Source organism: Paralichthys olivaceus, chromosome 20 (assembly GCF_024713975.1).
Source record: "Paralichthys olivaceus isolate ysfri-2021 chromosome 20, ASM2471397v2, whole genome shotgun sequence".
NCBI lineage: Eukaryota > Metazoa > Chordata > Actinopteri > Pleuronectiformes > Paralichthyidae > Paralichthys > Paralichthys olivaceus.
Window position 1 is genome coordinate 20083775 of NC_091112.1, and position 17876 is coordinate 20101650.

Consider the following 17876-nt stretch of genomic DNA (forward strand, 5'->3'; position numbering starts at 1 on the left):
TTAACTTGTAGGGTTGTTAGCAGTCGTTGAGGTTACCTGAGATGCTGGACCCTCCCTGCTGTTGGTTTCATTGTGGGTCCTTGAGTGTCATTGACCCACAGGCCCCCTGTGAGTCATGTGTCCTCAGGTGTGCTTTGTAGTGAAAGTTCCTGGGGATAGAAGTCAAGACTGTTGTATGTGGCTGATAGTTAGTGTCTTAAACCTCCTCCTCTGTTCAGACATGGTTTTTTCGTGTGACATAGATGACTTCCGTCACTCCTCTTTCAAACCATTTGTCGTCATGGCCAAAATGTGGACATTGTTGTCTTCAAATGAATGTCCCTTGTCCTCTAGATGTAGGTGGACTGCTGAGCCCTGACCTGAGGAGCTGGCTCTCCTGTGCCATGTGAGTTTTTTCCCCCAATGTACAGATCTGTGCATTCCTCATTACATCCAACTGCATATACTGCAGGCCATCTGCTTGTCTGCATGTTTTGTCACACTAAACAAGTAACTAAGTAGATAAGCAATCATTCAGTCATCACTACACTGTGAGGCCATATGGGATATATGGTGTATATACACAGGAAAGGTGACATTGGGATTTCGGCCCAGGTCGGTTCAACTCGGCCCCACAGGAGTCACCAACCCGGAAGTGTAGTTGTGTGTAGTCAAATGAAAAATGCCGTCACCAGAGCAGACAGTGGTGGATCCAGCTGGAGAGTGAGAACCTGAGACAGGAAAGGGCTCAGCACGAAGTGTCTGAATACACATGCCGGTGGCAGTGAACGGTCTGTAACGGAGCACATACTGTAGCCTGCTCTCACCAGCAGACACTGGGGATGGATAAACGAGCAGAGCTGGGGGGGATAATGTGAACCAGAGGTGGAGGTTCGGGCAGCAGTGGAGCCGCTGTGCACCCACAGATATGTGCTGTGATTGTGACACCGAGGGGAATGTAAGGGTGGCTCCAGCAGCTAACGTGTGCTAGCTAGTCAGCTAGCCGGTGAGTGCTGCAGCTCGGTGCAAGTCTCGTGTTCCTTCCACGATGCAAGCAGCACCGTGTCGTTCACGCCGTCATGTGAGAGGTGAGTGACACCGGGTTCAGATGCGACATCCATGTCTTTCCTCTGCACGGACCATGAATGGGAAACCCTTCACTTCTGCTCCTCGGCGCTAGCTAGCTAGTCAACCGTATGTTAGCAGGAGGGCTTAGCTTGCTATTAACACGCTTCAGTCCCCGGTGCTGAGATATAGTTGCATAGATGACCAAACACTGGCTCTGATCGTGCTGCTCTTAACACCGTGGGACATACTGTGCTTTGACTTAGCTGTCGATAGTTTCGTGGCAGCTAGCATGATACCTTCAAAAAAGAACGTGAAGCGTAACAGCTGGGGCTCATCTCAATGGACCGGACCCTTGCGGAGTGCAATGTGGACACTCGCATGAGCCGAAAGTAAACAGTGTTCAGTGTTAGCAGACAAGAGGCGTCGCCTCTCAGCCCGAGTTACCACAGTGTCTCCACAGTGTAGTCACGTGAAGCCTGAGCCGGATGGTACAGTGCCTCAGTCGGTCTGTGCCGCAGGCTCCTCGGTGAGATCCTACCAGTCAGCTCCACGTTGTCTGACGGAGGGAGGAGGGGGGCCAAGAAGAATAGAGTTCCAGCTGGTACAGTTTGTAAGAAGAGCAACAGTTCCCTCTTCCTGTTCCGCTATCAGCTCCTGTTGTCTGCTAGGGAGTCTCAACTCCAGGACTGGAGGGTAGAGCAGACGTATCTGTAGACCGATCCCAGTTCAGGTATGGTTAGTTTTATTCTTTCTAGCAACATTTCTGTAGACGTCTGTTTCCTTCTGTCCCTGACTCTTGCAGGCTCACTTTAAGAAGTATGTATGTAGACCATGTCTCGGTTTCTTTCCTAAATCATATTTATACTTTAGTAAATCAGACGATTGTTTGTTGTCCAACTTTATTGTGTCTGCTCCTAGTTGTGTTTTTTTAAAGGTGAGGTCAGAATCTTGGATTTCCATTATGCCACATGTGTTCATGTTGCTTCTGTCTTGTCAAGAGGATCATTTCTCTCTATAAACCTTTCAAAAAAGACCAGCAGCTTATACACTCAGTTATCAGTGTATTAAGTACTCACTGAAAACCATTGCAGCCTTATAGCACAGACCTGCAAGAAATCCCTTTCTCTGAAAAATAGCAATACAAATGTCCACAGTCTTGTATTGCAATACACCCCCTGCGACTGTAAATTATGTCATTATACATCTATTTAAAGTTAGTTGAAGCTGTTAATATCCCACCCTTTTTCCAGCTGCATGAGTCATGTGACATTGTTGGTCCTCATATGACAGTCGAGAACTGTGAGACAAATAAAGGCATTATTTCACTTCAGCTTTTGGAAACGGAAAGGACTTTTTGCGACATATTATATACAAAATGATTCTTTTTTTAAAGATATAACATAATCTACAGAATTATTAATCATCCTAATAATGGATGGTAAATTATTTGACCTGGTGTGATCGTACGTTAACCCCTTTTTAAAAAGAACAAGTGTTGAGAAAGATGATGAAAAGAACAGGGACTTTCAAAGTTGTGCATTAGGTGCCTAAGTCTTGAGAGATCTGATCATCTAACCTTTTTAAGATGCAACAAGATTTTTTAAAATAAATAAACTAAGTGAAAGTCAGAACATTTGTTGTATTTGTAAAAATGAATGATTAAATTACTGATTTATTTATCAATTGACAGTTAGTCTATTTATTTTATATACATAAATAACATAAAATTGCAATAGCCAATGAAATAAAACATCTTAATCCAGCTAACCCTAACCCATGCATAAGCATTTATGATTCATTATTATTATTTATTTAATATCATATTGAACATCGCTAACAATGATTCTGAAACGGTGCCATATGACCACATCACAGATTAACACGAAGAAAAGGCAAGTGTCTGTAATGACTTCAAGTGCCAGATACAAAGAGTTTGGCAAATCATCTAAAACTGTAAAAGCTTTGTTGCCTTGAAACTGCTAAAATGCTGCATGCTAACTTAGTGCAACACTGAAGTGGGATTATTGTCCTGGTTTCTCTTATATGCTGTTGTGTTCTTGATCTGGATTCCATTTGGAACTATACTACCTGTACACAGTCATATATAGATTCTCACCACACCCAACATGGGACTTCTCTTTCTACTTGATAAACTGATGGAGAAAAATCCTATCCAATCCTAATCAGAGCATCTGCTACCTGTAGCCAAAATCCATTCTTACAAGATTATTGTCAGCCTATATTTATCAGCACTAATTGGTTTAGGCTTTTCTAATTCTGAGGAGATCCTGTTGAACAATCAGTGGGACATCCTTCACTCACTCACTTCTTTCATCCCTGCATCAATATACAACACCAAAGTAAACCTCTCCTGTCACATACACACTGTTGACACAGGGCACAGTAGTTTTATTTGACTGCCGAGCTCAGTTTAAGCAACTGTTGTCCTGGAGCCTATTTGTTTATGGGAAGATGGACTTTGACTGCACGGCATAATCTCAGGTATTGGCAGACATTTAAATAGAGCTAATTTAAAGGGTCAGTTTAGTGAAATTTCAAAAAGGTTTCTGACCTCCCTCTTGTGATATCTAGAGCCATTTTCAGAAACATGAACTTCAGAAAATGTCTCCACCCAATTTTCAAATTTTGCCTGTGATATACAGTATAATGGATGCTGCAGGAGATTGTCTGGGTCAGTCGTGTTCTCAACGACAGGAAAATGTCAGGCGAGGGCGACATGGGTGGAACATGCAGGAGGCAGGACACAAAGTTAAAATTCCCCTATGGAAATTGCATTTATTGTTTACAGCATTTTTACACCAGCACTGGCCTATATCACCAAAATCGCATTCTCTTCAAGATGACATCTTGGTCAGTGTCCTCTGTGTGTATGCCAGCTATTTTTGGTTCCAAGATATTTGTATTATTTTAGTTTTTTTTTGTTTTATATCTGTTGCATGTCAGAAACATTATCAAACTTGCTGACTTGTGACTTCGGGGCATTTTCCTGCTGTGTTCTAACATGCACTTTCTCATGACATGGGGGCTGGCAGGAAAAAGGTCCGGGAGATGTCCAGAGCAATTAATTAATATGTGCATTCTTACATACAGCCTTTCCGGAAAGTTTCAGAAAAATGTCTGCAGTTTAGTGCAGGTCTGAAAGCATTTTAGGTCAATCTGATTTTGACATGTGTCTCTGAAATGCCTTTGTGTTTTTGTAATGATTCCGCTTTGAATGATTTTTGGGGTTTCGTGCAGTTTGACTCCTTCGCTCTTCAACAACTAGCCGAATTAGAATGTACAGGAGCTACAAGGGACAGATCAGATGCCATCAAGATGTGCATATGATACTTGGATATAATGCTATTGCTCACTGAGGGATTAGTGATGAAGCCAGAGTTAGTAGAAACTGTAAGTAGCAGATAGCAAGTCTTTGAATATCTTGTCAAGCTATGATGAATACAGTTTGATGCTGGTTATGTGATGCCCATTACAGCTTTAGTTACGGTGGATTTTATGGTTTTGAGCTGATGGCAGATATGAATTGGACATGGAACCACCAAGTTGGCCAGAGTTTGTTCTAGTCTGGGACAGTAGGCTTTCAAAGTTTGGAGACGTTATCACACAGCACGCAATGTTTAAGGACACTTATTGTCCACCTTGCTTTATTCATTTGCACATTTAAACGTCAGACACCTTGTTGAGATTAGTTGCTCAGTAAGCCTGTCTTGGCAAAGTGACTCTTCAGGATTGTGAACTTCCAGAAATATCAGCTAAGGAGGTCTAACTAATCCCCCCTATTTTATTTGAATCAAAAATAAATATTGTAAATTAGCTTGCTGGACTAAAATGAGTAGTTGGTTGTGTGGTTGTCAATCCGACCTTAATGGAAAGCCCTGTAAAATGAGAGAGATTGTTACATTATGCTGTTTCACATTCATGTGTAGTTTTGGTAGTAGTATTGGTTGAAATGTTGGGATTACACTAACAATATGAACCCTAACTTCTGGTACCATGTGAAAATGTATTTATTTGTTGAGAACTGTAAACATCTAGAGACAATTTTAGTCAATGAAGTCGCTGTCAAATGTTTACTTAACACAAGAAGCTGCACAAGTTCACAGAATATGCAATGTCAGCTTGAAGGCCTTTGTTTCTGCTTTATTGTAAAGTTAAAATGAGCTGCATTCATTCTGCTGATCACTTGTTTCCATGCTCTATTTTCAGGATAATGGCTGAAGGATAACAACCAAGGAGTCACATTCCCTCAACCCATAGTGACCCCACTTCCCCCTTTTTACTTTTGCAACCGCCCTTTGCTGGACTTGTTTGAGTGCTGTCTCTGCTCATTGCCTTGTCTCCTTGGGATTTCATGGAATTCATGAATTCCACAGCAGAATTATGTGAATTCATCTTAAACTGCAGAGTCCCCTTTCTTAACACCCTCCTGGACAAAAGAGAAGATGATTCTAAAGTTTGAAATAATTGCAATGTGACTCGAAATCAAAATTCTACCCATCTGAGATTGCCAACTTGGTCAGCACATTTTTCAATCTGGTTTCATCAATTTCCCTATTTGCGGCCTTACATATCCCTTTTCTTGTGACGTTGGGCCATGGTTCGCAAAAAAGGTTCTCTAATACTATGCGGTGCTTTCCTGTTTGTTGCCTGGAATGCTTTGCTTCTACTTTATCTTTGGGGTCGCCCTCCCATCGGCCGCCCCGGAGAAGGTGGAGGAGCCGAACCGGGAGGAAAGGAGGAGTGGGGCGTGGGAAGAGGGAAAGGAGGCCAGGTCAATCTAGCTGGAGAGGTGATCCGACTGGCAGAGGAAGTCGAAATCCAACTTGAGACGCAGAAAAAGCTATTGAAGCAGATTGAGAGTCACAGGGCTGTGTGGGCTCGACAGAAAGATGTTGGGAAAAGACAAACAGATGATACAAAAGAAGTCAAAGAAGAGGTTGTCAACCAGCCATCAAAGCCTCCACTTCCTGTCAAGGACAGTGTAGATGACAGGACCCAAACTAATGTACAACTCACACAGAAGCCTGTTCATACAGTAGCCCCAAACTCTAAGTTAGAACAGCACCAGGCCCCTGAAATAAAGGAAGAAGTTGCTGAGAAGAATCATTTGCCAACTTCTGTTGCCAGCCCACAGGTTGTCATTCCCATTCTAGTTATTGCTTGTGACAGGGTAACAGTTAAACGGAGCCTCGATAGACTGATACAGTACCGCCCTTCTCCACAACTATATCCAATCATTGTCAGCCAGGACTGTGGCCACGCCGAGACTGCTCGTGTGATTGGCTCATATGGAGATAAAGTGACGCACATAAGCCAGCCGGACCTTTCGGACATCAGAGTCCGGCCAGAACACAGGAAGTTCCAGGGCTACTACAAAATTGCCAGACATTACCGCTGGGCACTCAACCAAGTGTTCAACACCCTTTCCCAGTCTACTGTGGTCATAGTGGAGGATGACCTGGAGGTGAGTGCTCTCAGACTTTTTTTCGCAGTTTCTTCACACTTCGCCTTGCATCCTAGTGTAAGGTCTGTAGAAATCCGCAGTCATCAATCACCACTGGATTCACCATGAGCGAGTGTTACATGACGCTTCTAAAACGCGACAGACATAAACATTTATAAATATCTCCCAGCAGTGTCATACATGTAGAAGTAACAGACGAAGATGTCAAGAGAGTTTGTGGTGGTAAGAGCTGACGACGGTGTTGGGGTGCTGTAAACAAAATCACGTGATCTACGCAGCAGTGTTAATATGTCACTTCATGCCTATGCCTGCTGCACCCAGCTTCTCCACCTCTCACCTGAAAATTGGGGAGGATTTGATGCCTTTGTGAACGTGTTTCTGCAGAGAATCTCCAGCTGCGTTGTCCATGTGTGAAAGGCAGTCATGTCTGAAAACAGCTTTAGAGACACAAAGGGAAGAACAAACTGTTAGAAGTAGAATAGAAATAAAAAGTGCGTCAGCAGCAGGAAATGACTTACAGGAAATTCTGACTACAACCAAGAGCTTGAGGGAGAAACTTTGCCCCATAAAAGAGCAATTATTTTGTCAGTGAGTGGGGAAAATCTGGGTTTACTTACATAACTGTTCTCCACTGGTTTTCTTTTTTTTTTTTTATTAAGAACAACTCAAAGACCAAGTCCCTCTGTTTGTTTGGCTAATCTCTCTTTAAACAGACAACGATAAAAGTAAATTTCAACCAGGGACATTGCAATTACACAGACAGTTTTTCAACCCCTACTCCACTAGGTTACCCGACATATTGGAAATAGAGAATTAAGATTATATGGATCGAAGGTTTCCATTTCCCCTATAAACTTTTTACAGTTTTCTCATGAGCAGCTACAAAAGTAAAATTCTCCTTAGACTACACTACACTACAATAATAATGCATCAGTATTACCATTCTAACAATTTGATACAATAACGACTTTATTGACAGAAACAAATGACCAACCCTACTTTTAAATGGCACTATTGTGGTGGTCTGCCTTGCAAGTCTTTGTGTCGCTGCACTGAATGCACTGCATGATGGACGGGAGTCAAACAACGTTACTTTCATTGACTGAAAATGTAAAGAAGTTCAAGCTGTAGAGCAGACAAAAAAATCCTGTTTGGAAATACTTTGGATAAGGGCGGCCTCGACCCAAAGATTTGTCTAATCAACTAGTCAGTTTCTCATAATGTTTATTATTTTAATGACATTCTTTTAATAATATCAATATTGGTTGTATACATCATTTTTATTTGCAAATGTGAGTGAAATGGTGACACTGTTGAGCCCTGTTGTTGTTGTTAAAAGCCAAAACTATGAAAAAAAACTATCCAAATATATACATATAATACTGTAATTAATATTTTAAGGACTACAGGCTGTTTGGTAAGCAGAGTCGGATTAATTTATGTTTACAATTAAGATAATTGTAAGCTTTAATTGAACAGGCCAAAATAAGAGTTGAAATTAAGAATGCCCTCGATACAAATTATTTCCTCCTTTTGATTGGACTGTACCTCTCAAGAAGCAGCATCTCACCACTGTAAATCTCTCTTCTCTCTTCAGGTGGCACCGGATTTCTTTGAGTATTTCCAAGCTCTGTACCCAGTTTTACTTGCTGACCCTACCCTGTGGTGTGTTTCTGCCTGGAACGATAACGGTAGAGACGCCTTGGTGGATCCATCTAAGGCTGATCTCCTCCATAGAACAGACTTCTTTCCCGGGCTTGGCTGGATGTTGCTAAAGAAAATGTGGGATGAACTCGAACCCAAATGGCCCTTGGCCTTCTGGGATGACTGGATGCGTCAACCAGAGCAGCGCAAGGAACGCTCCTGTATCCGCCCAGAAGTCTCACGGACTATCACCTTTGGCCGTAAAGGCGTGAGTTTAGGTCAATTCTTTGACCAGTACCTTCGTTATATTAAGCTAAACACTCAATTTGTGCCTTTTACAAAACAGGATTTGTCTTATTTGTTAAAGGAGAAGTATGATGAAAAGTTTATCAAAGAGGTTTACAGTGCACCACTGGTGAAAATTGAAGAACTGCAGCAAGGGGGCAGCTTAAGAGGCCCCGGACCATACAGGGTGCAGTACTCCAGTCGGGACAGTTTTAAAGTCTTTGCTCGAAATCTTGGGGTGATGGATGACTTGAAATCTGGAGTCCCTCGTACAGGTTACAGAGGCGTAGTCAGTTTCCTGTACCGAGGCCGAAGAGTGCTCTTGGCTCCACCAGAGGGATGGATACAGTATGACATCAGCTGGAGCTGAGAGTCTGATTCAATACAATGTGAAAGAGGGGAGAGAGCCTAACTCAGAGGAACTCTCTGAGACCAAAGAATATCAGCTGACGCAGTAGTTCATGAAGGGAATGAAGCAGCACAGATGGGGCTGCACATCAGTGGAGCTGCAAGATCAAGTGTTGACCCAGGACCCTTTGTCAGGGAAGGTTCTATAATAGGGTGCTCATTCAGGATCAGTAGGTCCAGGGCCACACAGAACTCACATGGAGTTCAAACTTGTAGGAAAAGTCCACCCTTAAACACTGTTTCAAAAGAGCTATTGGCAATGTGCCTTGCTTTATAGGCCCACTTCGTTTGATGTATTTTTATTTCTGTGAAAACTGGCCAAATGTAGAGTTAACATCACATTGTTGCTTTTTGCAGCAGTTGTAAATGAAGGGTGTTGCAGAAAATGAATAGAATCATCAACAACAAGAAGAGCATGTTTCAAAGTCAGTGATAATCTCCACACACCAGAAGACACAACTTTGGAGAAAAAAACAATTGCGTAATGTTTTTGAAAGTTCTTGAAATTGTCCCAACTCTCTACGTCATGTTTCTTGGTTTAAGTCTACAAAACTGATCAGAAACAGAGTTGTGTGCAAAGGATATTAAAAACTTCTACCAGGTTTTATGTGATAAACAACGGCCATATCCATCACTGAACTGAGTCATCATAGCCCTGATGTTTATCATTATAGGAGACAGGCTTCCTCATCAATGATAGATTGTAGAAATTGCAAAAGAAGCAGACAAGAACTTCCCAAAGTGCAATAGCTTGGATCCAGCATGATCAAGCTGCAAAATGCTGTCCATTCTGTATCACTGTCAAAGTCACTGAGCAGCTCATAAAATCTGTCGGGAAGGATGTTGGAAAGTTCAGCAGATTCTAAGAAAACTAAGATGGGGACGATCAAAGTCAGATGAAAGCAAAATATTCAGCACAATGATTTGGTCTGAAGGGTCTCCTCTATTGAAGTCAGTACAAATCCTGCATTATCTTTTTACTAACAAGGTTCTGAGAACTACAGAAAGAAGTCAACAGTTTTATTCTGTACTTTTGCTGTAAGCACCAAGAGCACTGCCAGGACAACATCATGAACCGTCTTTGACTGTACGTGATTTGTATTGACTGTAATTGTTGAGACCTTTGATAACATGGTTTTGTTACTTTACAGCTGTCTGTTGTCATTTCCCCCTACCTTATAGATTGTTTAGAAGATTACCTACCATCAGGTGAGAGCATATATTTAACATTTGTCCTGTAAGTGCTCAGTGACTGAGATGTCTGAGTTCCAAGAGATATTAACTGGACAGTGATGTGTGATGTGGTCCTGAATCAGGGCTACACCTACAGTGGCATTACGAGAGGATACCTTTGGAGCTATTGGTAATGGAAGTAATACATTGAAGTACATGAAAATGAAGATGCCAGAAAGCAAGAAAAACTGAATGACATAATAAAATGGTCTAGATGTTTTTTGCTACAGGACAAGTAACAGATGTTTAACGGTGTGGGAGCATCAAGGGCAGAGTTTTTCTTGAATTTTCAGCACTACTGTTCTCAGGCTACGTCCACATTAATATTATTTGGTTTTAAAACACTCGTGAGTTTTTAATCCTCTAAAATGAAGAACTTTTAGAACTGGCCCTGTTTTGATACGAACCTCCCGGCTCCTGTGTTTTAGTCTGATCAGGCTGGAACAGACATTTTGAAACAATGATTTGCTTCTTGATTGGATCATAAACTTGACTTGACTACCAGCAGTTATGGAAAGAATTGCTTAGGCTGTCATTCTGAGAAAAGAATTTGTTGCTTTTACTATAATAAATAGTTGCTTTAAAACTAATATGCATTAGTATGGATGTTGCCTTAGATCAGTTAATGAACATGGCTTTGAAAGCAGTGTGACGACAGTGCACAACATTAATCAAAGGAGACAGATGATCTTATCGTATTAGGGCCTTGGTATGCTTCAAGTCAAGTTGAACAGATGACATTTATATATAAAGATAAATCCTTACCCTATCCCAATTCCTTTCCAGTCTGTTCAACATGGGTGTGATTGACTTTTTGTCACTTTCAGAAAGTTGCAGAATTTATCAAACACAGCTACTTCAATTCTGCTGTCAAAGGTTGGCAGACACCACTAGATGACCTGATCAACATTTTGTTTGAAGCATACTGAGGCTGTAAAGTTCATCTGCTGCTCTTCATATTTGGATGAAGGTCTTTGGATCTCTTTTTATGTCTTAAATGATTATGTTTATGAGCAACCCAGTTTAAATTCGATGAAGAGAAATGTTTTGCTGGTGGAAATACAATATTCATTTTTCAGCTCCTTTTGATTTCAGAAGGTTGTGGAACCACACCTCTGTTTGTATGGATAAACTTGGTGTTTAAATATGTTGAAGGAAATTGTTAATATGAAGGAAAAAACTATAATGGAAAGTTTGTTTTAAAATTATTTAACTCTCAAGAACTTGAAGTTCTAACAAGTTTGCCAGGCTGCAAATGAGATTCAGACATCACTGAGTCAAACATTTGACTGATGATCACCCTGGAGGCAAGTTGTAACTACATGACATCCAAACCATGGTTTGGTCAGATTAGGTTTGTTGAAAAACCAATGATTGTTTGATTTGTATTTGTTTCTGCAACATGAAGGCCGAGAAATGATTATCACTGTACTGTAATTAGCTTTGGGAGGTCATCAACAAGATTGATTGATTCCCATGTCTGTATGGTGATGTGTAAAACCACTGCCTGATGTGTTTATAACTTTAACACAGTATAAATAAAATAAACTATTTTGATATTTGTCCACATGTTAAAGGAGTCACTCTTTCATTGACAGAAGTAATATATCTGTGAAATCTGCTGTACCTCATGTCATGTTTATCTTTGTCTGTTGAAAACAATATACCGCAATCATTCACAGCAACTTGGTGCTGAATAAGGTTTGTGTGTGTCTGTGTGTGCATGTGTGCAAATAATGCAGTTATGTATTCTTAACAAATTTGGCGGGAATATTACTTGGGTAGGGTATCAGATGATTAACTCCTGCAGCTGATTATTTATGTGCCTTTGACCACGACTCTGACGTACACTTGGATGACATCACAGGAGCAGTATGTAGGTTATTTTATTTTAAATTTAAACAATTGGTTGATATGTACTTCAGTTCTATTGGATTTGTCTGCAGCGCAGTTTACCCCTAAAACTCCAGAACTGTTTTGTGGACTCAGACACTTCACCCACCTCTCCATCGGCACTGTGTAGAGTAGATAATGAGTAAGTGTTCATTTTTTGGTAAACTATCCCTTTAATCCTTAACACATATCTTGCAGGAGCAGGCAGTTTCCATTTTCCAAAATGGACTGTGATTTAATTAGCAGCATGAGCTTTACAATGTTCTTGTATACGGTGTGCACAGCAATACGCTTCCATTAAATTGTGACAAATTTAAACTATATGTAACATTTGATACATTAAATAAATAAATCAGATTAAATCGAAGACTGATATGCATAAACTGCATTGCTCTTTTTAATCAAAACCTTATATTAAAGCAGCACTATGTCACTTTACGAAGTGATAGTGCCCCATGCAGCAAAGTGTAGTGATTCATTCTGTTGGGCTCTGTGTCAAACTGATTAACGGGTTCTTTAATGAAGAGAAAAAGCAAAGCATATTAATCTCTTGAGCTGAGCTCAAACTTCGTATCATCCCCCTCACTGAATAGAAACACATCTCAACGGTGGATATTACCCATGACCTCTGGCGTCCTGAACCAGAGGAGCTGCTGCAACAAATATGTCAAACTCTGTTTAGAATTTAGAAGTTTCCTCGCTGAATATTGGAGATTTTCTCCATTTTTTTAAGGATGTTTAGGTTGTTTTTTCCAGAACGATTGAGGCCGGATCAGGTTCGATGTGGATATTGAGAACACCGGAAAGTATAACTTAAACTTTCTATTTTAGGACACAGAGCAAAGCTTGCCTCTGCTATAATGCATTTCTGGTGAGATGTCAAGAAACATCTTGTGAAGTTTAAATTTGAAATAATGGAGTCAGTAGGTAAACCAGAACTAAATGAAAGAGCAGTGTCAGTAGGTGTTCACAGAGGTATCAGTGCAAAACACAAAGACTCTTTTAATTTGTGTAAAAATGTTTAACATCATTATAAAACTCTGGGGACAAGTACAGTACATATAATAGCTCACAACATAACTGCGGGAAATGCATTGCCCTTCTGATGCTTTTTATTCTTATTATATTAAGTTTCATTTAAATATATTTTTTACATCCCAAGACACCAAGAAAGCACAAATAAGAAAAAGTAAGGTTTGCAAAAAACCAAAAGCAAGAGAAAAAGTAAAAGCCTTAGGAATGAGTACAGTTCAGCAAATGAACCCTAACCCTAATTAAAACATGAGGTTCGCTCTGTAAAAACCGTTGGCAACTGTAACATAATCCAATCATTTCAATGTTTGATGGAAGTCCACAATAAAAGACAGCAGTGAGGAGCCGTAAGGCTGTGAAAGAGCTTCAGATGGATAGGGACCCAGCTTAACACAGAGAGAGAGAGAGGGCCATGATAATTAACATGAACATGATATTTAAGTTATCCAGATTCCAAGGTACTTATACTCTGTGACTCTTTCAATATTTGTATTATTCATGTTCAAAATGATGAGATTGTTATAATCAACATTTTGGCTCCTGTGAAGAACATGAATTTAGTTTTGTCAGCACTAAGAACTAATTCTTTTATTATTTAATGCATTTAATATAATGCTATTAATAAAAACACAAGCGGTATCATCATCTATAACTGCAAGCAGAACAGGCTCCATAAAAGGACCTTGTAGGACACCTTTTGAAATCTGTACAAAATCAGATTTAACATTTATAGTGGCCACCCACTGCTCTATGTCTGTGAGACAGCTCTGAAACTGTTTCAAGTCAATGAAAAGAGTAGTACAGTGTTTCTCCTGTCCAAAGCTGAAATCATGTCGATGAAAACCTGACAACTCTATACTTAGGATAGACTTCAGCATTTAAACAAATCCACGTTTGTTTGCTTAAATCGAAACAAAATAACTCCTCCCACCTGTAGGGGGACTCCAAGTAGACCTGACAGCAATTCTTTTTCGATTTGGAGGCTTGAGTGATTGCTTTGTCCAGGAGTTAGCATTCTGTATGAGTATAATGTATACTGTATGTACTCTGGACTTTATTTTTTTGCGAGAACATAGGGATGGAATCAAAGAATAACCAGTAATAAACGTCATATGGTGTAAGAGCTCAAACCAACATAAGGCCTCACAAATTCCCCTTCACCATAATATGGTAAAATGGGTTTAATATCTTGCAAAAGGACACTTTAGCATGCGGAATGGGTAAGACTGGGCTCAAACCGACAACCTTCTGGTTAGAGGAAAGCTCTGACTCCTGAGCCACAGCTGCACTCTTATATACAAACATAATGACTCACAGTCAGTAAGTAAACACTGCAGGGCTACAAATAAGAACTAGTGAATAAGGGAACAGACAACATACCTTTCTAATCGTGATGGTGGATCATGATCGTGGTGGCAGCCGATCATAGATTATAAATACAACAAGACTGCTTGATATACAATATGCCTACTCACACATTCTACCATCACTGGCAACAACTCCTCCATTTCATTTGTCATTGCTGCTCCCATGATCTCTAACAGACATTTCTCATGTATAAATAAATATTGTAATTTTGTTGATGTGCTGAGTTGCAAGCAGCTTATATTGCACTTCTGTCCATCCTGTTTCTGTCTCTGAGTAGTTTGTTCTTAATCTTGTTGAGGGCTACGTAAAAAGCATGTCACACCTTCTTAAGCCCTATGAGAAACATCGGATTTATGAATATGGGCTACACAAATAAAATTTGATTGATAATCAAGAACATGTCGATGTAGGCGGAGGGATTTACTAATTGTGCCTTTTTGAAGAAAACTGCAGGGTGAGCAGCTCTGCAAGCTCTGAAAACTGTCTTCAAACCCATAGAAAATGTAGGAGAAGTTACTCCAAACAATACAATGTTGTAATAATCTCTACACTTGAAGGACAACAATAAAAACCAAGCCATGAAGCCAAGTTTTATAGATGTAGTTAGAACACAGGCAGACTTTCAAGCCCTTGAAATTCCTATTCAACCCATAAGGGGGAGTAGGAACACCAGTTGTGGGGAGGTTCAATGCAAGCCAGAGCCTAGTGTGTTGTATTGCATAATTTACACGTCAGTCCTGTGGGTTGTTTTTTGTGTAGGGAAACAAGCTCAAACAGTATATTCACAATACATGGGGACTGCAGACTGAACAGTCCTGCAGCACATCCAGGTTCTTTTCAGCTCCACATCTTTTCATCTCTGATCTCCAGATGTGTACTGTGGATGGAGGGCCAATGAAAGAGACAAAGTTAATTTAGGGCTCAGGATTTGAAGATGATGATGCCTTTTAGGGAGAAAAATAAAAAGGTTTGACATGACGATGTTGTATGATGTGTACTTAAAAAATAGTATTAAATGCTTTGTTTGTTCCAACACAAAAAACTGCCAGGTGATATTTGTTGTGGAAAGTCTGCTGATCAATGGTCACCTCATCAATGAAGAAAGCGTTCAGGAGCCCTTTGATGTCTTATGCTGAAATATTTATTGACGCTTGGCCAAGGAGAAAATCAGAATTCATCCATACAACATCTGTGCATGATGCTCTCTCATATTCTGAAGTCTGCTTTCCTGCAGTCACACTTTAAACCCCAACAGATCATTTAATCTATGGGTCTGCTAGTTCCAAAACAATCAAATGTATTTTCTAGTTATGGAGAAAGTAGTGCCTGCTTACACAGTCTCATATCTGTGATGTCTAGGGAGTGAAGGCTTTGACCTTCGCCAAGCTCTCGCACTTCCCAAACACAACAGCCTGGTCCACTCTGCCCCAGAGAGGACAAGAGACAGTGTCTATGAAAATTCCATAGCAATATTCACTTGCTCCTAAACAATGATGAGAGAGACCAAAGTCTTTTTGATTTTATTGAACAACCACCGTATCAGAAGTGAGCTCTTGAGACTTGTGTGAAGCAAAATAACATCAGGGGCATGGTGTTAAATGTGTGGGAGAACTGATGCACTTCCTGACCAACCAATAGGCATGTGAATATTGACAGGCCTCAGCAACTACTACTTGAAAGGTATTTTTCCTTTTTATATGTGTGTATACATATTCACATGTAAACACTTCCCATTAGTGTACTATGTAGGAATGTTTGGTGGCACTGGAGGTGTCACTGTTGATTATTTCTTTATTTTTACATTCAATATAATTCGAGGAGGATTTTTGGTAACTGTGCACACACCACAAGAAACTAAGTTGAAGGTTGGTGGTCCGATCCCCAGTTCCTACAGTCAATATGCCAAAAAGCTCTTGGGCAAGACATTGAATCCTGTAGTAGTAATATAGTAGTTTGTGAGTGTGTGGGTGAATAGGTGAATATGAGTTGTAGAAGCACTTTAAGTGGTTGCTAAGACTAGACAAGTTTACTATCCTTGTACAACAATGTACAGACTCCCTGTTCCAGTGCACGGGACCCTTTCCTAACCCTAACACTGAAGTGGTACAGGGTATTATAGGACATTTTACCTCTGTACCCCCTAAAGCTGGTATAAGTTGGCAGCATTGACTCTGGCAGTCTGATCGTAACTTCGTCCATGCAGTTATGGAAAAGTCACAGACGAGCCAACACCTTCAACTTTTTCAACTCTTCATCAGGGTCTAAAGTACAGATTTACAAAGAGATGTACAGAGATACAGATGTGCTAACTTAATGTCAATCAAGGTCATGTGACAAGGTAACATGGCATGTGCATCGTGCCCTTGGGCGGCTGTGGCTGAGGGGTAGAGCGGTCATCCTCAGACCAGAAGGTCAGCGGCTCAATCCCCAGTCTTCTCCATCTGCATGCCGAGGTGTCCTTGGGCAAGTTGCTAAACCCCAAATTTCCCCTCATAGAACAAAAAAGTGCAGCTAATAGATGCACTGTATGATTGTGTGTGCAAATGGGTCAATGTCAAACTGTACTGTTAAGAGCTTTGAGTTTTCATTTAGACTAGAAAAGTGCTAAATAAATACAAACTATTTGCCATTTAAGGTACAATGTGTAGAATTTAGTGATATTTAGTGCTGAAATTGCATGTTGCACCTCACCCTCTCCTTCCAAACATGAAAAAGAACCTGTGGTAGCTTCAGTTGTTATAAAAACTCAAAAGGTGTTTAGTTTGTCCAGTTTGGAATACTGTAAAAAACATTGCAGCCGCCGTAGAGGGGGTCCCCTCGATGTAAATATAAAGTATTTAAATATAAAGGGCCTTTTCTGGGGTACAGAAAACTACAATTCATACAATTAGATGAAACAAACTAGTGAAAACATCATGAGGATTATTCTACATTCAATTTCTGACGATACTTTCCCTTCACCTAAATCTTACACACTGGACTTTTAACTACATATAAAAAGTAAGCTGGTCAGTCATTTTTTGTTATATTTATTAAATATTTATAATGAATTCGTTTTTTTTTAAGTGAAACATTACCAGTGTTACTGTTTCTGACCCAGTTCCACTCTCGCCACCTTTTTTTCTACACTATTCCTTAAAGAAAAGCCACATGAATTTCACATGTTGCAACAAATGGAGCACATGTGGCAATCATGGTAGCACATGTGGTACCATATAATGCACATGTAATCCCAAAGGTTTTACATGGGTATTTACAGGTGCTTCACACATTTTACCACCAAAATGTTCCAAAACCAAGTTTCCCATGTGCAAAGCACATGTTTGACATGTGCAAAACATCTAAAAACATACATTTAAATGCGAAATGCATTTGGTTTTATAATGTCAAACTAAAATACATATTGGCAGAAAGACTGTAGTATTAATTAGTAAAACTGAAAAAATTAATCAAACACTACATCAAAATAAGATGCAATATA

The 17876-nt window shown here is 40.1% G+C and overlaps 1 protein-coding gene and 1 long non-coding RNA gene across 3 annotated transcripts in view; one reads left to right on the plus strand and one right to left on the minus strand.

Annotated features, from left to right (window-relative positions):
- LOC138405963 (uncharacterized) overlaps window positions 1–396 on the minus strand; it is a 2949-nt gene extending 2553 nt beyond the window's left edge. Inside the window, exon 1 of the long non-coding RNA XR_011239631.1 lies at window positions 37–396. This is a non-coding gene — a long non-coding RNA (uncharacterized lncRNA). The remainder of the gene's footprint in view (window positions 1–36) is intronic.
- Window positions 360–11671, plus strand: mgat1b (alpha-1,3-mannosyl-glycoprotein 2-beta-N-acetylglucosaminyltransferase b). Of its 2 annotated transcripts, none has more exons than XM_020090609.2 (3): window positions 360–1777; window positions 5275–6532; window positions 8130–11671. In XM_020090609.2, the coding sequence occupies exons 2-3, from the start codon at window positions 5663–5665 to the stop codon at window positions 8829–8831; spliced, it is 1572 nt and encodes a 523-aa protein (XP_019946168.2). In that variant the 5' UTR covers window positions 360–1777; window positions 5275–5662; the 3' UTR covers window positions 8832–11671. The 2 variants fall into 2 exon arrangements, with proteins under 2 accessions (XP_019946168.2, XP_019946167.2); XM_020090608.2 differs by having other exon boundaries at window positions 360–1067.
- Window positions 11672–17876: the final 6205 nt, after the last annotated feature.